General features: G+C 36.5%; 1 protein-coding gene across 1 annotated transcript in view; it reads right to left on the minus strand.

The window, feature by feature from the left end:
- Positions 1 to 19,554, minus strand: part of PTPRT (protein tyrosine phosphatase receptor type T) — a 437,694-nt gene that overhangs the window by 167,232 nt on the left and 250,908 nt on the right. Inside the window, exons 8-9 of the mRNA XM_032218597.1 lie at positions 6,585 to 6,881; positions 4,359 to 4,468 (exon numbers count right to left, since the gene is read on the minus strand). Of these exons, the coding sequence (XP_032074488.1) occupies positions 4,359 to 4,468; positions 6,585 to 6,881 (407 nt within the window). The remainder of the gene's footprint in view (positions 1 to 4,358; positions 4,469 to 6,584; positions 6,882 to 19,554) is intronic.

The raw sequence follows: 19,554 nt of genomic DNA on the forward strand, positions 1-19,554 counted from the left end.
AAGGCAACGTGACTCTGCATGCAAACTTTTTGAATTTCTCCCCCTCCCTCTGACCCACACCTACCTTTTCCATCTGTTTCAGAGAGGATTTCAACTCTGCTCTTGGCTGCCATCATGAAAAGAAAAAAAAAATGTAAAAGAAAAAAGGCATGAGCTGAGGCTAGGCTGAGCTAGTTGCTGCCAGAGCCTCTAAAAAGCCTCTAAAAAAATGCCTCTACAGGAGGCACGACGTGCCTCATCTATGCCAGGAATTTTTCGGCTTTTAACCCTTGCTTAGCTCTGCTCGAGTGATCATAAAGTCAGACTAGATGAGGCACCTCATTCTCCTGCTGCCTCCTGTAGAGGGCACTTTTTTAGAGGCTTTTTTAAACAGTTAAGCCCTAAGCAGAGTCATCCATGGTGATTCTGGCAGCAACTAGCTTAGCCTTTTTCCTTTTACATTTTTTTTCTTTTCATGATGACAGTGGTGAGGCTCTGCCTCCCCTGCCTCCCCTGACTGCACGTCCCTGTTCAACAGATATTGGAATGGTAAGCCATGTAGACAATTAAGAACTAATACCAATAAGTTATGTTAAGATAGGAAGCAAACAATTATACACACCGGTCTAAAAGAGTCAAACATTAATTTTCACTCAGTATGCTTTCTGTCTTAGCTTCTACTGAGGTTTCTATGTTGCGTTTTTCTAGGATGTGTTATCTTCATTAAAAGGGAACAACATGGGAAATCTGGCATTTCACAGGTGGAGAAGCCAAGATGCTTCCATTATGGAAAGACCAAATACAGTTCCTATTACTTGCAATTCTGATATGGATAACTTGGATCAGGGAAGTTTGCAAAATTAATCAAAAAAAGTTAGTGGAAGCTAAAACATGAAGATATATTTTTCTGTGTGTGATTTTGTTGTACAAAAGAGGATGGGTACCTATTGCATTATTATGGCTGTCATCATGACTTTTTTTTTTTTTACATCCCAAGGCATTCCTTTCGGTTTCCATATATACAATGCATCCACAAGTAACTCTGATAAGGATTTAGCATTTTTGCATATATTAAAATGCTTATGTGAGTAACCTAAATTCTCCATAGTCTTTCTCATAGAACATACAGTACAACATATATAACAAAGAAATGAAGTTGGGATTGTGAGTTCAATCTAGTTTACCAGGAAAAGAACATTTATAAATGTATAGCAGGGCTTTCTTCATATGCTGGGAATCTTGCTTTTTTAGAGTCTAATGCACAAGAAACAATTAAAGTGTACAGTTGTAGATTCTTTCTTGGATTTTGCAGTATCAGACACTGTGTTGTCTCCTATTACAAAGATGTGCAATGAGGATCAATATTTCATCAGAAGTGTTTCCACTTAGAATCATAGGGCTGGAAGGACCCTAGAGGTCTTCTTGTCCAATCTCCTGCCCAAGGCAGGAGTCCTTATATCATCCCAGACAAATGGTTGTCCAATCTTTTCTTGAAAACCCCCAGCAATGGAGCACGTACAACTCTGAGAGGCAAGCTGTTCCACTGATTAATCATTCTCAGCATCAAGCAATTCCTCCTTATTTCCAAGTTGGATCTTCTCTGACACGTTTCTACCCATTGCTTCTTATCCTGCCCTCAAGTGCTATGGAGAATAAATTGTTCCTCACTTCCCTGTGACAGTATTGGAAAACTGCTATCAGGGCTCCCCTAAGTAGACAAGAGCTAGTATCTTTTTAGAAATATTTCTGTTTCAGTTTGACTCCCAGAATTCTCTGCAAAACATAGCACTTTATCTAAGCTTTCCCTGCTTGCCACCCAATAGATTACATCCAACATAAATTATTTTGCCGACAGAAAAGGAGATGTCTTTCATCACTACCTAACACCTCCAGCAGTACTGCAAGCTCTAGAAGTGCTCCTTGGCATTCCCCATGGGGTTCTCATCCATTTTGTAAATGCTGTTATAGACAGCCAAGTTTATTTTGCTGCCATACGTAAATATCTAAAGAAAAAAGTCAAGTCTCGTTTTTTTTCCCTAGCTCAACTTTATAAACATGTTCATTAGTTTTCTTGGCAAGAATACAGAAGTATTTTTTTCAAAAAGTAGAAAAGCCTGTACACATAAACTTCAACTTATTTAGTGTCTGTTCAAAGTTATAACAGCACTGAAAAAAATGACTTATGACCATTTTTCACATTTTTGATCGTTGCAACATCCCCATGGTCACCTGATCAAAATTCAGACTCTTGGTAACTGACTCATATTTACGACAGTTGCAGTGTCTTGGGGTCATGTGATCACCTTTTTGTGATCTTCTGACAAGCAAAGTTAATGGAGAAGCCAGATTCACCTAAAAACTGTGTCACTAACTTAACAACTGCAGTGATTTAACAACTGTGGCAAGAAAGATTGTAAAGTGGGGCAAAATTTACTTAACAAATGTCTCATTTAACAACAGAAATGTTGAGTGAAATTGTGTTCATAAATCAAGGACTACCTGTATTATAATTTCTCCTGGTAATTTTTATAACACCAGATTATCCAAATTCACATTGTAAATACTTTAATTACATTAAAGTACTTAGTTCATAGAGGGTTTTTTTTCTTTTTCTTTTAATTGAACATCTTTTGTAGAGATGTAACTTGCTATTTAAGAACTGTTATCCTAGTGGCAATGATGCTGTCTGAATTTAACTTTAAAATAGATATGCTGCATTTCTCATTTTGTAATCCAAAATACTCTGGTCTAAAGTATAAAAAACACAATGGAGAATGTCTGCTGCACAGATTGCTAGTTGCAACAAACAGTGGAAGCTTTTCAGTGACATGCACAAAGATCCACCGAGATTCAGCTGAAAGCATTCAACTCGGTTTCTTCCTTTGACCCAAACCACTTTGGAAAATCATGTTTCCAGATGTGAAAGGCTCAGCACATTAACCTTGCTGCAAACCCCCAACCTTCTGCCATCTGCTTTTATAGCAGATGCATTTCAATAGAACTACTGTAGCCATATGAGAGACTAAAAATCAACACAATACACAAGATCATATTCCATTTTCAAATGTCTTTCACTTGGTGTATCAACTGAACCTTTAAAGAAAACTGCAGGTAGGAAATAAGATGGAATTTTACTATTCACATTTCATCTCTTCTTGCCAGAATATAGGAATTAAACCAGGCGTAACAAGCAAGAGATTCTAGTCTTCATTTTGGCTTCCTGATTAAAATCAATAATTGCAATTAATTGTGGCAATAAAACTAATATGGAAATTTTTGATTTCTACATGGCTACATTCCACAGAGAAAGACAAAGAGAGATGACATAAATCCAAATAAATACTATTTTATTCTCATAATGCTAAATCATAGCATTTTAAGAACTTGGGACTATAAATTTCCTGAAAGAATGCATCCCAACATACACAGGATATGTAATGTCTATCCTCCACTCACCAGAATTCCTACTACAGTGAAAAAAAAAAAAAAAAAAACCAACAACCCCGGCTATATCTGATCAATGGGACTGAATCACATCTGAATTCAGGCAAAGTGAAGACTATATGCAGATTTGCAGTGGACTTCATCATGTATGCAGTAATTGCACTTCAATCTCAAATTGGTGAAGACATAACAGGATGAGAATATATTTGCTCTTAAGATTTGTGACATCAGTTTTATCTCAGCTCTTCTGTAGTATGTTTGCATTGACATATCACTATAAATCACTCTCATTTCATAACTAGGATTTATTTATATATCTACTACTATGCCATCAATTACAAGCAAAGGTAAAGAGCATGCATTTTATTTGGTACAAGCATCAGGGTATTAGAGTTAACGAGTTGTAAGACACCAGTATTACAAATCCTTACACTACAATATTCCTCACAGGTGAAACCAATGCAGAACTGTTCACTCAAACACTCCAATCCTTTTAGCCCAGTGACAACATGCTATAATAATTAACACTCAAAAAGTAACTATAAAATTGATCATAGGGATAGAAGCAGAGGTTGTATTCAGCAGGTTCTGACCAGTTCTGGAGAACCGGTAGTGGAAATTTTTAGTAGTTCAGAAACTAATAAATACCACCTCTGACAGGCCTCGCCCCATCTAATCTCTACCTCCTGAGTCCCAGTTTATCAGGAGGAAATGGGGATTTTGCAGTAACCTTCCCCTGGAGTGAAGTGGGAATGGAGATTTTACAGTATCCTTCCCCTGCCACGGCCACCAAGCAATGCCCACCAAGCCATGCCCACCAAGCCACACCAGATCACCAAACCACGCCCACAGAACTGATAGTAAAAAAAATTGAATCCCACTACTGGATAGAAGGGATAGAAGAAGTACAGCTTGAGACATCCATCCTATCTTACCTCATAGAGGGTAATTATTCCATTGGTTTCATTTGGTGGCTTCCACTGAACATAGATCTTCTCCTCAAAGGGTCCTCCCTGAATAGATTCAAGGGGAACAGTTCCAGGAACTAAAAATAAAATGAAAACTTTGTAAATCATAATATTTCTTTTTTCTCTCTCTCTAAGCTAACATCATAATGTTCACTCCAATTTCTGACAAAATATTATGCATTTTTTCTCAAACCAAGTACAAATTTCTCTGCCACAATAATACAAGTGAATTGTCCTCCCTTAATAATAGTAATTGAGACCCGAATTTCCAATGCTAAGTGACACAATCATAAAGTACAATATCACGTGACTGTATCACCTGACCATTAATTTGTAAACTTCTGCTAGATTGCGCATTGACTACTTGTAGACAAGTAGAAAAGAAGATTGTAAATGACAATCATGTAACCACAGGGACACTGAAATTGAAATAAGTGTGAGGATTCATTGTAACTACTATTCATTTAGCACCATTACAAGTTTGAATGGTTACTGAATAAGTGGTCATTAAGCAAGGATGTTCGATAGTGACATGTTAAAATAAAACTGAAGTACTTGATTTTGTTTGCATTCTATTAAGTAGGTCAGTGATCCCCAACCTTTACAGTTTTGTGGAGCGGTGGCGGTGGCGGTGGCAGGGCAGAGAGGGAATGGTTTCTCAGAAACAATGGACAAACGCACTTGCACGCACAGCTCCATTTGCATATGCAGAACAGGGGTGACTTCTGGCTTCTGCTAATGCCGGTTCGCTCAGGGATGCACTTTGGGTGCACACGCTTGATGCATGCTATGGGTGCATGCACAATAGTAAAAAAAGGCTTCTGCCCTTGTGCAGAAGAAAAATAACAAGAAAGAACCAGTTCGGGGGCGTGGCAGGCTGAGTTACTACCTACTTGGCTGAACCAGTCTGAACTTGTAGGAACCCACCTCTGATACTGCAGGCACGCATGTCTGCCACTTGCACAAATGGAATTTTGCACAATCACACATGTGCCCACTGCTAATATACACAGCCCAGGGTCGGGGTCCCTTGAACTAGTTTACTGTTGTGGCCCAGCAGCTGCTGGCTGAGCTGTTGGTGGATTCTGACAGCGATGAACATTATGGGACTGCTCTGGAGGATGAAGAAGATTCTGGAGGGTGTTTGGAGTCAGAGCAGGGACTAGAGAGGCCTGTTGGCCACCAGGTGGCATTTGAGTCAGGGAGCAGTGAGGTAGAACAGAGGGAGGTTGTCCCTGATATGCATGTGCATAGAGCTGAGAAGAGAAGGGAACAATTGTGGAGAAGACATCATAGAAGGAAATAGGGACAGGTGGCTACTGTTGTGACCTGTCCCAAAGAGTTTATAGGTGGAGCGATGGGAAGGAATCTTTGCAGGAAGCAACAGTCCACTTTACTAGCCATTGAGAAAGCATTCTGTAAGTCTAATCTTGTTTTCTTGAAGATAGCGTTGTAGGCTCCTAGCCAAGGCATAGCTTTATCTCCGTCATTAGTCAATGCAGACAGCCAAGCCTATGTCAGCATATTCATTAGAATCACGGGACAGAACATTTACTCACTTCAATAAAGAGATAGCTCCTCTCTGAGAGAGATGGGCAGTTTAGAAATATGAAATATAAATAAATATATTTAATCAACATATAGATCTTTAATTTTTTTCCTTCTCTTGAACCCTTACCATCCTGGAAGAATGACCTATTAAATAAATAACCAGTAAATAGCAGTAAGGATTAACTACTGCCATTCAGATGCCTGTTTAGCACATTATCTATTAATCTGAAATATCTTTTTTTAAAATTCAGTAATCACCAACTTTGACAGGCCCTTGAACATAAATTAATTCTTAAGCACCCTTTAACCAAACTCACCTGAAAAATTTTGACACATATTTAGAGAAGACAACCAGAATCTCCCAACACATATAGTTATTGATTTTGTTAAGATGTAATCAGAACAAATCCTCCCAGAAGCAAAATGGGAAGCTTCATTGTGTTTAGTATTAGCTACAATTTTACCCTATAACAATTTTCAGAGGTTTATTTTCCCAATATTAAATTATAATCTACTGTTGGAATGAACTGTGAAAGATATTGGTTGAATTTTTTATCTACCAGTAAAATCTTACTTTAAGCGGTTTTTTAAATTTCCTTTCCTCCCCCAAACAATTTAAATAGTAAGAACTTTATTTCTTACCGTCCTCTTCTGTTTGCACCACCAATTCCTCACTCTCCATCTTGCCCTCTGGATTTGAAAGTGCCAACCTCAATCGGATGGTCATGAAGGGTCGTAATCCTCGCAACGTGTAATGTGACGATGTTTGAATTAGTTCCTCTGCTTCATATTTCTGCTGGTTGAATATATACTGGTAATGAACCGTCAAGTTATAGCTGTGGCAACGAGTCACAACATAACCAAAAGGCTCCCACTGCAAAGTCAACTGACGTGACCGGATGTCTACAACCTCTACATTCTGAGGACCATGGACTGGATCTGTGGAGGAAAAATATGTAATGCTTTAGCTGATGAAAAATGAAAGCATCTGGTGGATTTGGATGTGAACACTGGACAGAGAAACTGGCCAGCTTCATATATCTTATCTGGAACAAGTGTCTTTGATAATAACAACTGATACCCTTAACACTTCAAAGCTATAACATTGCAAAGTACTTTGCACAGGGCTGCTTTGAAGATTGCCAAGAAACTGCATTTGATATAGAATGTTAGAGTCCATTTGCTGATGTTTAAGAGCTAATGTGGCCTTATAACAACAAATTAGCAAGCATTGCATTGGCTGCTGATAGATTTCTGAGAACAATTCAAAATGCTGGTTTTCCAGCTTTTTATGCTTTGGATCTTAAGTAACTTCTACTTCAGAATTTTATTATATTTTCATTGTGCAAAAGGATAATTAAGGTACCTCCATCTTAGAAGCTCGGGAGGACAAAGGAAATTTTCTTCACTATACTTCCTGTTCTTATGAATAGCTTCCCCAACCCCCAGAGTTTGGCTGGTACTCATTTTGATGAGTTTTTGCAAACCATGAGAAAGATATTTGCTGTATTTGATATTTAATTTGTTCCCATTAGATTGGGTGTCAGTGGAGGTTACTAAATGTAGTATTTATGTTTGTGATTGTTTTATAAATTAGCTACTTTGGTTTATAAATTCATACATTTATTTATATGATTGATATAGCCACTCATCCCACATAATACATACTGGGAGGCTTATAAGGTTAAAACAATGCATTTCTTATACGTAAAGCACTAGTGGCCATGTCTTAAATATAACATCTTTTTTAAAAAAATAAAAACTGATTGAATTGGTTACATGCAACTGTTGTGCAAAATTCAACCCAATAATTTCATGTTTTGATCTACATGACCCTTCCCTGAGGGAACTAAGAGAAAGGTATCACCATAACACATTAAGAGTAACCTAAACATTATTGAGCTACATCTCACATGTAGAAAAAACCCAACATCTACAGAACTTCCTATATACAAAGCTGTTTATGAAATGAACTTCTGCATTAGGGAAAAAAATGCATTAATTGGTGGACATCAATTTTATGTTGTTTGTTGCTGTTTCTCTCCCCCCCCATCCCTTCATATTACCAAAAAGCAGCCTGTTCTACTCTCATAATCTTTTGCCACTTTTGCATCCTTCACTAAAGAAACATCATGCTTCTTCATTCACCCCAGTTCCTTTTTTAAAAGAAATACAGCTTTTCTTAATAAATACAGCTTTTCAAAATAAATAAACATTATATTCAAATGCTCAGTATTTATTATTTCCATTAATGCCTAGAGCTTCAAATGACCTAATGATCCTTTTTTTTTTAAAAGGGTCTCTTTTTCAGTGATCCCTAAATGCCACTTAGCAGATTGTTTCCGCAGATCATATTAATAATTGAAAATCAGCACTATCACTAACCTATAGATTAATGTCCATCCACAACAACCTATGATGCTACCTGTTCATATTTTCTGACATGCATTTTATCTTTTTCATTCATAATTAAACCAACACTTTTATTTCCATTGAAATATTCAACTACATTTCATTCCACAAGATTAGATCTCCTTCATTCTAATCTATTGTATCCTTCCCTTTGTCCACATTTCACATAACCTACTTTCATATCCTTCATTTCATCCTTTAATTCATATCTTTATCATTTACATTTGCATTCCATATATCACTGATGCAAAGTGTGCAGTAAACTGTTAAAACCATAGATATCATGGCACTAGTTAATCAAAGTATTCGTACACTATTTAGCAAGACAGAAAAAAATGGCCTAGGTTAGTAACCTCAGTTCCACCCATACAATAAAGGAAGTTCAAGTCAGTTTTGGTACAGCTTGTTTGGTGTATCAGAAATGAAAACATAACCCAACTTTTACCCCAAGCATTTCAAATTCAGCAACCATTATAAAAGCCAACATAATGTTGGCACCTAACCAAGTAGTAGGTAGATGTAGTATGCTGACCTACCTTCAGGAAACAAAACAAAAACTATTCTGCTAATTTGTTCATAAATAAGGAGTAGATCCTTTGAGCAATGCTGCACTGTTTCTATCTATTGATGCCTTCTATTTTAATAAAATCTATATTGTCACATTTATTTTAAATGTGTTATTTTTTTTAACAAAAAATGATTCAACAGCCAAAACGTTTAAAATTATTTCTCACGTGGAGGTGAAGCAGTTTGTACTGGTGAGACCATTTTAAGAAATATGGAGATTATTCTTTATTTTAAGATATACATCAAGGACCTTAAAGTTTCATTCTAATTAGTTTTGGACTTGCATTAATCTGTGGTTTGTTATACCATGGTTTGCTGAATAAACCACAATTGTTTTATTACAGAGAGTATGTCAAAAACACTAGTTTATATTCTGTAACACTAGTTTTGCAAAATGTGTTATGCCTAAATTAAACAAAGTGCAATACTATTGTAGTAACAAATTACCAGATTTGAGTTAGTAATCAGAATGTAAAATTGGATTAATAATTGTTTTGCATTCTGTGCTAACCAGAAATGGTGACTATTTCAGATTTGCTTGCCATATATACTATAGAGATAACCTTAAACTTTAGAGTCACATCAGACAGAAGAGAAAATAGCAGTGGATTAACCAAGTTGTTTAACATCTTTTTAAAGTTTGCTATCCAATTGTTAGATGGCCTTCAACCAATGTAGTATATGTTAAAATCTGTCATCTGCAATAAATCATCCTTTAATCAATAAAACTGGTTTATCCATGCACCCAAGCTTTAGGAATTTCAAATCCTGATTTGTTTGAAATAAGGTTCAAGATTTTCAGTTTCATTCTGAGTATCCGTTCAAATGTAACTAAGTAATATTAAATCCATATGCTTCAGTTAAACTAATAGAGTTTTCTCATGCAGAGATGGATAGCTTTTCCAACCCCATAATTCCCATATACTGAAGAAAGCACAAATGCATGTGTATAAAACAGGGGTGAGATCCTACTGGTTTTACTACCAGTTAGCTGCTTGCGTGTGCGCACTTATGAGAAAATTGAACCTCCACATTGAAAACAAGGAAAGGAGCAAGGAAAACAGATGAGGAGTGGAAATTCAATCTGCCGCCCCTGACTTAACTGGGCTTCAGAGGCAGAAATAAAGGTTTGTATAAGGCAGAGGCAGATGAGTGGATCTACTTTCACAGAAACAGAGAATTGGTTGCTTTCAGCTTGAAGTCAGACCAGTTCAGCATGAACTGGTCCAAACGGTAGAATACCACCTCAGGTATAAAAAACAATTAATCAAAGAGAGATTCTTAGCATGAAGTTTTTACAAATAAAAAATGATAACTGCAAAAAGCAATCTTCCCCCCCAGCTGAAATAAGTTGCTTCCCGCATCACCTTTTTATTTCTTACTGATCTTTTCTTCACAAGAGTAAGAAAAATGACCATTTTGGCAAGTAACAGGAAATTTAAAGTATATTTTTCTATATAAGAATAACATCTTTTAAAAAAACATGTACAGAAAACCTGTCACTCCTCAATGTGAGAACCCAGGGGACGGTTTAAATAGTCTATGTCATTCAGTTGCAGAACAAGATTCAACCCAGACTATTTGGATAAAGTATGCACAGTACCATGGCATTTCTAATGTACAACTGTACGTATAATATGAAGCCAATGTGGTCTATGTGAGTAGGCTCATTAGGAAGTCAATCAATTTGTGCTAATGATCTTTTTCTTCCAGATCCTTGTAGATAGGGAGCTGACTAATGAAAGCAAACCTGGACTCTTTAAAACTGTAGATAACCTACTGAAATTTCTTCTCCATAGTCCCTTGAGCGTCCAGGGGCAGAGACTGAAAACAAGAGGAAACACTTTAGAGCCTCAGCATTCAAGAATTCAAAGTAACATTCCAAGTAAAATGTCTCGCCAAGGAACTCTTCTGGAAGTGGCAGTTTGAGCATTGTTCTCCTGCTCTTGCATCATCAGTCCCAATAAGCCTTCCAACCTCAGCTGTGAGCATACAAGCAATTCCTTATTGACTGAGTCTCTGCTTCTGTTCTTTCCCACTGAGTAAAAAGAGTTTCCAGTCTGAGCAACTCATCTCTTTTCTCTGCTTGGACAATGAGTTATGCCAAGGCCAGGCAGTGTAGAAAAGTCGGGGGTCTTTTTATACAGGCCTGATAAGTGTAATCCAGCAGGTGCTTTCTCTGCAGGATTCTTTTTGTTGTCCTTTGCATTTGCCGCCTTCCTCAACCATCTTCTCCAACCTCATACTGCTCCTTCATCAGAGCAGCCTTTATGCACAGCAGGCAGAAAGTCAGTAAACATACTTATTCTGTTGCTGTGTGTGAGGCAGTGAAGTTGGGGTTGCTCGCTGCTCTTTTCAAAAGTAGCTGCAGTTATGTAGACAAGCTACCTCCCTCAAGCATTCACCCATTCCCTCAGAACTATACTAATAGGTATCTAAGTTGGCTGCTGCAGCTGCCAGTGACAATTGAGGCACATCCTCATGTTTCCCAGGATGTGCTGGTGCAGAGGCAGCCTCATCCCATCCTGTCTTCTGAGATTACAAAAACAAGCACTAAGAGTTTCACCAGGAAGGGGAAAGTTTAGCACCAAAGGTGATAAGCAAACAGCACACAGATGGGGAAGCAGAGGCGACATCTGAAGATTGGCAGGCAAGAGAACTTTCATTCAACTGCCAGGATCACAAGCTACAATGAGCAGCATATTCTGGTGGGAATCCTGCCTAGAGCTTGGAGCTTTGCCTGGAGCTCGGCATCAACCAGAAGATGAAGAAAGCACACTGAAACAGCACTTCTTTCCAAATAGTGTAAGAAGTTTGGAAAAAGGCAATGCATACTATTTTATAAATTTTGAGACTTTTGTTTAAACTGAGCGTTGAGACACAGTATAAAGGATTGAGTATTATATATATTAATAGAACAATGTCATCTTGCAAAGTCCTAGAAGGGCAGAATTAACCCAGCATAATAGCCTATTGTTGGAGAAGGAGTGTGGTATAATAAAACATTTGCTACGCTGTGTTGTGTTAGAGAGCCAAGATTTTCTCACAAGGAAGCTCATGTTTTCCCTTTATTGCAGATAGAATAATATATTTATTGTACAAATATAAGTTATAGCATAAAGGTAAAACATCATAGCAGAAGAAGATCCTTGGATGAGAAGTGAAATGTCTTCAAAGAAAAACCAGAAAGTCCAGTTGCCTCTTGAAAAACATCTTTGGGATAAAGGTAAAAGAAAGTCCCAGCTCACACTTTACTCTTGGTGACTGTGTGTGTGTGTGTGTGTGTGTGTGTGTGTGTGTGTGTGTGTGTATGTATGTATGTATGTATGTACATATGTATGTGTGTGTGTATGTATGTGTGTGTGTGTTTTCGTAGATTTTCATGTGTGTAGGTATGCTGGTCTTGTATTCGGGTCTTTTCCCGTGTAAGATTGAGAATGTTGCCAAGACAATCTCAATCTTACAAGGGGAAAACACCCAAATACAACAAGACCAGCACACACACACACACACACACACACACACACACACACACACACACACACACGTCTATGTCTATGTCTATGTCTATGTCTATATCTATATCTATCTATCTATCTATCTATCTATCTATCTATCTATCTATCTATCTATCTATCTATCTATCTGTGTGTGTCTGTGTGTGTCTGTGTGTGTCTGTGTGTGTCTGTGTGCTGTATTGTCCTGATAAATAAATAAAGGGAGACTAGTATAGATCTATTTCAAGCTATTTAGCTTTCATCAGCTAGCCATACCCTTACTGGAAATCGAACCTAGGCTGTATTGCATCTTAGGCAGATGTGTTAACCACTAAGCCACAAGGTTCTTCTCCTTATCAGCTGAGCCAGGGAAATAGGTATGTATTTAGAGTCACAACTCCTGGTATGCCCAAATATGGGAGGAAGTTTACTGCTTCCATTCTCTGTCTATCGGCTCGTCACAAGAGACCATCCAGACAGAAACCCAATATTTTTAATGTTGCCTTTGTTACATATATATGTATGTATGTATGTATGTATGTTTATGTATGTATGTATGTATGTGTCTGTGTGTGTGTGTGTCTGTGTGTGCCGGTGTCTGTCTCTGTGTGTGTACACACACACACACACAGAGACACACATATACATACACATATAGTCATTGCCTATTTCTGAACTTTTTTTACATATTTATATTTTCACATTTCTGAATTGATCTTCTCCTTCAGAGAGGTACTGGGGATATTGAACTGGCCACGTAAATTGCATTACGAGAATGTGGTCTTTAATTAAAATAATGAATTGAAGCTTAATTAAAAAATAACAATTCTATATGTGAATACAGATTATATGAATTAACCTCTCCACATGATGCAGGGTCTTTTAATCAATTTTATAAGGCATTTAGCAATGACTATTCTTGTTTAATTCCACCTTATTGTGGCAAAATGGGAATGTGGAAGGGAAAAATAACTTATTGAGGTTTCATGATTATTAATAGACTGAATTAGTTAATTCAACACTCATACTTGTTAATATAATAATATTGCAATTTCCAAAGCTAAGATTGGCTGCACTAATGTTGTTTGCACAGATGCAAGCATATCACCTTAAACTTTAAAATTTTAACAAATCCACTGAGACCATAAAACAGTTTTGTTTAACATTCTGGGTTCATGTAACTAGCAAAATATTTATCTATTTCAGCCTAACAAGGCAGAAAAATATCATTTCTTCTAACAATGTTGTAACTGATCCGAGAAAGGAAGGACTGAAAAATAATCTTAAAAGCTGTTTTCTTTCTTTCTTTCTTTTATAAGAATGATTATGTAATTGACCAGTGGGAAACTGAATTTGTGTGTGCCTCTGTGCCATCAATTAGGTCACAAAAATGGGCTTTTGGGGATTCAAACCAATCTGTCCATCTTTTAGTCAGTGATATTTCATTAGTGACAGGAACAGTTTCTTGCAATTAGGCCCCTGCAACAAGTAACCTAAAAGGTCATACCTGATTGTTTCTATTTAGCTTTCATGCTCAGCTGAAGCCTTCCATTTCAAATTCAACAGTTTGACAGAAGTTGTCTCTTTCCTCCCTATCTGCTTTCCTGACAGTGGGAGGCAGATAACTTTTACAAAGAAGAATCTAAATCAGAATTCTCAGTCACATAGCTTCCTATAAGCCAGCAATCACAGAAGTATAAAGAAAATCACCATTCAAAAAAGGAAAGGCAGGAAAAAACAGAATAATACAAAATGAGATACTATCACTGTAGGAGACTAACACAGCATGCTTCTGGGAGAAAGTAAAGTTCTGGATACAAAAAGAAACTGTGGCCTTCTAATACAACTCCATGTATGTATATGAAGAAATATCCAAAGATTATAAATCTAAGGAATTTAACACTGTTGTTTCCATTATTTCTCTTAAGAATCAGTTTCTCGGCTTTATAAATCAACCCTGAAGCTGACCTGACTGAAGCCATCTTGGAGCTGAGAGATAGGGATGGTAGATAAGAGATTGCTGGGGTTTTGTAGTCAAAATAAAATGATTTCTCTTGGGAATCAAGGCCATTCTCACACTTGGGCCAAGGAAGGAATCGTGATGCCACTGGGAAACCAGATAGCACATTGATTGGGCCATGTGTCTGATTGTTTGGGGTTGAGGGAAAACTTTTACTTTTAATTAGGTGAAAACTGCAGGAATTTTCAGAGTCAGTTTTCACCAGATCTGTGCCAATATGATATATCCAATAAAGCTATTCTTTGAGGAATCTACTTGCCTCACAGTTTTGCTTGTTATGGGTCTATTATGTGGAACCCTGACATTATCTTTATGGCAGAAAGTATTTGACTCTCAAATGTTATTGGACTACAGCTTCTAGCCTGAGCTGAGTGTTCTCATCCACCCTGAGGCACCACTCACTCCTGACCTTACTGCTCAGCAGCTGAGTGTATTTGCCATCTCATTTTTGCTCTCTTTGCTACTCTTTTTTGGACCCATAGTTTCTGGTAAACATTTCCTATACATGGGGCTAAAAGAGCTGCTTTAACTCTATCAGAGTCTTCTTTAAATGACTCTGTCGCTGTTATGTGATTCTTTCCTATGCTTACAGTCTCTGGAAATTTTAATTGGGGAAGGTAAAAAGCCAGCCTATGCTTCCAGGTATTGATGAGAAAATCAACTCCTTTCCATACTTTTCTCCTCAAAGCAATATACATAGTTGATAAGGTATAGCATAACTAAAACGTAGAGCCAAATGGGAGAATTACCTTAGGTTATTTCAAAATAGGTAGCATACCTCTAACACAATTTTTAAGTTGAAGAAATGGTTTGAAAAGTAGAAGAAAAATAACACAAAGTTAGATCTAGCCAGCCTAAACTACGGAATAAAATTTCTAACTCTCAAACCAAATAATGCTGATCTCCCAGACTTATAGATGAAAACTAAACCAATTAGTAATGATTGCATGTTATGTTCCTGTCAGAAGAATGAAATATTGATCACTTAAATAAATTTTACTTTTGGGATGAGAATATATAATTGTAGGTAAGAATTTTGTACTCACAATGCTTTGGAACTCAAGCTGTTATGGAATATTACCATGATTAGCTAAGGAAGAGAGGTGAAAACTGAAGGCCACTCTATCTGGACTAGACAAATTAACCTCTTATCACCCTTTTTATAATTCAGGGCAAATAGTAGGATTGTTAATGCAATCAATTGCATCATTGTTTCCATATAAAATGCTCAAGTAGGTCAGGGTTATTTTGCATCATAGACAGGATAAACATTTTTGATGTCAATGAATTATTTATACATGATGTCAAATGCTCAAATGACAGCTGAAATAAACAAAGACCATGAAATTTAAATATCACAGTGGTGGTATCACACTGCATAAAATAATGCTGCGCTAATTTGCATGCTAACACTCAGCATGGTTTTGTAGCAGCACATTATCTGTAGGATTAACAGACTTTTCTTCCATAATGTAGTTTCTAATTGTGCCTCCTAACTGCCTTATAATTAATCTTTAAATAAATGAAGACAATTTTAAATTAAAAATGCTGGTTTTCTCACTTGTGGCTACAATGCCATTCTTTGCAGATATCTGACATTTTGATTTTTGAACAATAACTTTGAATGCTTGACAACCATTTACTTAATGATAACATATTATTTAGGTACATAATGCCTTGGTATGACAGCTTCCTATATTTTTCAGCAAAATGATGGTGATTATAATCTATCATATTTTTGAAGCTAACAGAAAAATCCAAGGAAAAAGAGGGATGACACTTGAGATTTATCTTTCTAACATCTCCCCATGCTGATCAATTCTTTCCACAGTTTTAGAGATGAACAGCATACTCTAGGGCCTCATGCAGCTCTCAAACTCTTGGCCTAAAACCCTTCCAAAATTTGTAACAAAAGGAAAATTATATAAAGCAGAACAGAACTGATTTTAAAGGTTCTCAAAAATTGGTGAAAGAAATGAACAGAAAAGAAATTAAGATCACAGCTCTATTATTTCAAAGTAACAGCATAAACATATTTGAATGGTTTATGATTAAAAGGAAGCAATATGAGGCTAAAAGGAACATAAAGTATCTAGAAAAGTGGTCATTCAGAACTTTTGAACAGAAAAATATCCCAGTGAAATACAGACATTTTAACACTTTTGCTATTCATAAGAGTTTATTACATGATTTTCAGCCCTTTTTTTACTTTAATGAGTGGGCCAAAATTGACCTGAAATTCTTTTTAAATACAGTGTAATTATGATTTTTTTCATAAGACACTTGTTTCCATGTAGCAATATAATAATACCAAATGCATACAGAAATATCTTTTATTACTGCAGTTATGTGGATTTTGAATTAACACATAATTCAGGCAGGCAGGAAACTTTTCCACTGTGAACTATAGCTACTCAAAGCTTACATTTATTAGGACCCCTTCTCATAAACCTTTCAGTTCTAATATTTTTTTCTATTCACTTGAAAGGATTTTGCATAGCCAATCTCTCAAATGATATCTTCCCTATAATATTGTACATAGTTGGTAAATTTGAGATGCGAAATTTATTTTCCTCAGCAGTTCAATTTGACTAGAAATGTTGACAATTTCCTTTCATTGTCGTGTTGTGTTGTATTGCATTATATTAATTATATTATTATAAAATTTATAGGCCAACTATCTTGCTTAGAGATGACTATGTATTATATATGATGAAGTCATTTTTTTGAAGCTTTATTTAAACCTGTTTTCCCCATTCTGATGTCCTATGTGTACATAAGGTCCAGAATTTTTGTCCAGCACAGAATTGGTATTACCTACAAATTCTGGGTATTATATTACAACACAACTGATGGGTTGGGTAATGCTGATATAATTAATAACAATAATTGTTGGCTTATCTTTAGTCAATATTCAAGCAGAACACTCTTCTTGCCATAAACAGCTATCTTGGTAATGTTTTCATTCAGATTCCTGATCAGGTGATTAGAGTTTGTAGTCTAAATGGCCTCTCACAGTGTTTCTTTTAAGTGGATGTGGTGGCTCAGTGGTTAGGACACTGAGCTTGTCGATCAGAAAGGTCGGCAGTTCGAATTCCTAGTGCCACATGACGGAGTGAGCTCCTGCTTCTGCCAGCCTAGCAGTTCTAAAGCATGTAAAAATGTAAGTAGAAAAATAAGGACCACCTTTGGTGGAAAGGTAACAGCATTCTGTGCATCTTCGGCATTTAGTCATGCCGGTCACATGAACATGGAGACATCTTTGGACAGCGCTGGCTCTTCGGCTTTGAAATGGAGATGAGCACCACCCCCACCCTATAGTCAGGAACAACTAGCATATATGTGCAAGGGGAACCTTCACCTTTACCTTTAATGTTTCTTTGATCTTTCTGTCCTCTGTTTTTTTTTGCATGTTAGTTTAAAGCTGAAGCATATGTTACAATTGTCACAGGACAATTGTAGTCCTGTGACCATTGTACAGATAATCCTCAACTTATGACCACAATTGAAGCAAAAAGTTGGAATTTGGTAAGTGAGTTTTGCCCCATTTTATGACATTTTTTGCTATAGTTGTTTAAGCGAATCACTGCAGTTGATAAATAAGTAATCTGGTTGTTAAGTGAACCTGGCTTACCCATTGACTTTGATTTGCAAAAGGTGATCACATGACCCCAGGATGCTGCAATGGTCATAAGTAGCTTGACAAAGTATCACTCCTCTATCCTATCCAACTGTTTTTCTGATGCCCAATAAAACTCTAGAATCCAGCACTAATGATGCTGTCAAATAATGCCAAATCTGCTTTTAGCAATTCTGATTCTGTATTTGTTGTATTTTCTCTACATAGGACACACACATACACACATGTACACACAAAAACAAGCCCACACATATTTTTTGGATGCAATCTCTGTAAATATGTTTTGACAAGCTATTATCTTATTATGTAAAAGTTTAAAAATAGTCAATAGTCCATCTTTATGATATGCAACACTAAATGAGAAGCATCATTAAAAATAAAGCAGCAATGATAAAAGACAATTATTAAAAGTATTCATCATGCATTTGCAAAATTATGTCAACACTGAGCATGAAGAATGCATTATTAATTATTGTAAGAATTAATTATAAAGGTGTGAAAAATAAGTTAGGGGAAGTGGGAGCTACGGTAAGACTCGATATTTACAAAAAGAAAAAAAAGCTGTTTCATTTTTAAAACATCCTTTTCAAAATTCAGATGGGTGCAGTCAGTAGGTCTGATATGATCCAAATCTAACCTCTAAGCTGTGAAAAAAAAATGAAATCCCTCCCTCTGCCATGAGAGTACGTAATTAAGCCTTGGAACAAATGCTGTGGAAACATTTGCTTAAGTAGAGACGCTTTTTCATAATTGCTATTGTCTTGAATTATACAGGGGGGAAAAACAACAAAAAAGCAAAGGATTGCTTCAGTTGATAAGCATTTCTCTTTCACAGTTACAATTTTTTTTGTTCTCTGTTGTGCAGTCTGCATGGACAAAATACTGGCTTTTCTGTCAGTAAACACAAATTAAAATAAAGTACTTTCCCCTCCAGTTCCTGCCAGGATACTGCTGCAGATGTAGCTTGATCAGTCTTGTCAAGGCTGAAAAGACAGTTTCTGCTTTATTCCAAAATTCAACCCACAATGAATCAATGATCAAAGGAGTACCAGCTAGAATAATTTTAGGGAATGGGCCCTTTGTTCATCCATGAAATATTTTATTTTGCATATTTCACATGTGATATCATAGGAATCTGGCTTAGCTAAGAAATGTATATTCAACAATAACAACAACACCAAAAACTGTCTACTCTAGGTGCCTAAAATATGCATATCCATGGCTTTGGAATCTGGCACCAATTACATCCCCAGATTTCTATTTATAATGTATATTTAAAATGTATGGTTAAAGTAGCAGTGAATTGGCCCTTGCAAAAACAAAATGGAGGCATAAAAATATGTACCTTATGGCCACCAAGCGTGTACAAGCTAGTATCTACACTCAAGATCAGAAAGAGAAAATTTACATTTACTATGTCCTCATTTTTTCGGTCATCTTTCATTCTATTAAATATGATTTAAGTAGAGCAGATTG

The sequence above is a fragment of the Thamnophis elegans genome, chromosome 5, assembly GCF_009769535.1.
Source record: "Thamnophis elegans isolate rThaEle1 chromosome 5, rThaEle1.pri, whole genome shotgun sequence".
In the NCBI taxonomy this organism is placed as follows: domain Eukaryota; kingdom Metazoa; phylum Chordata; class Lepidosauria; order Squamata; family Colubridae; genus Thamnophis; species Thamnophis elegans.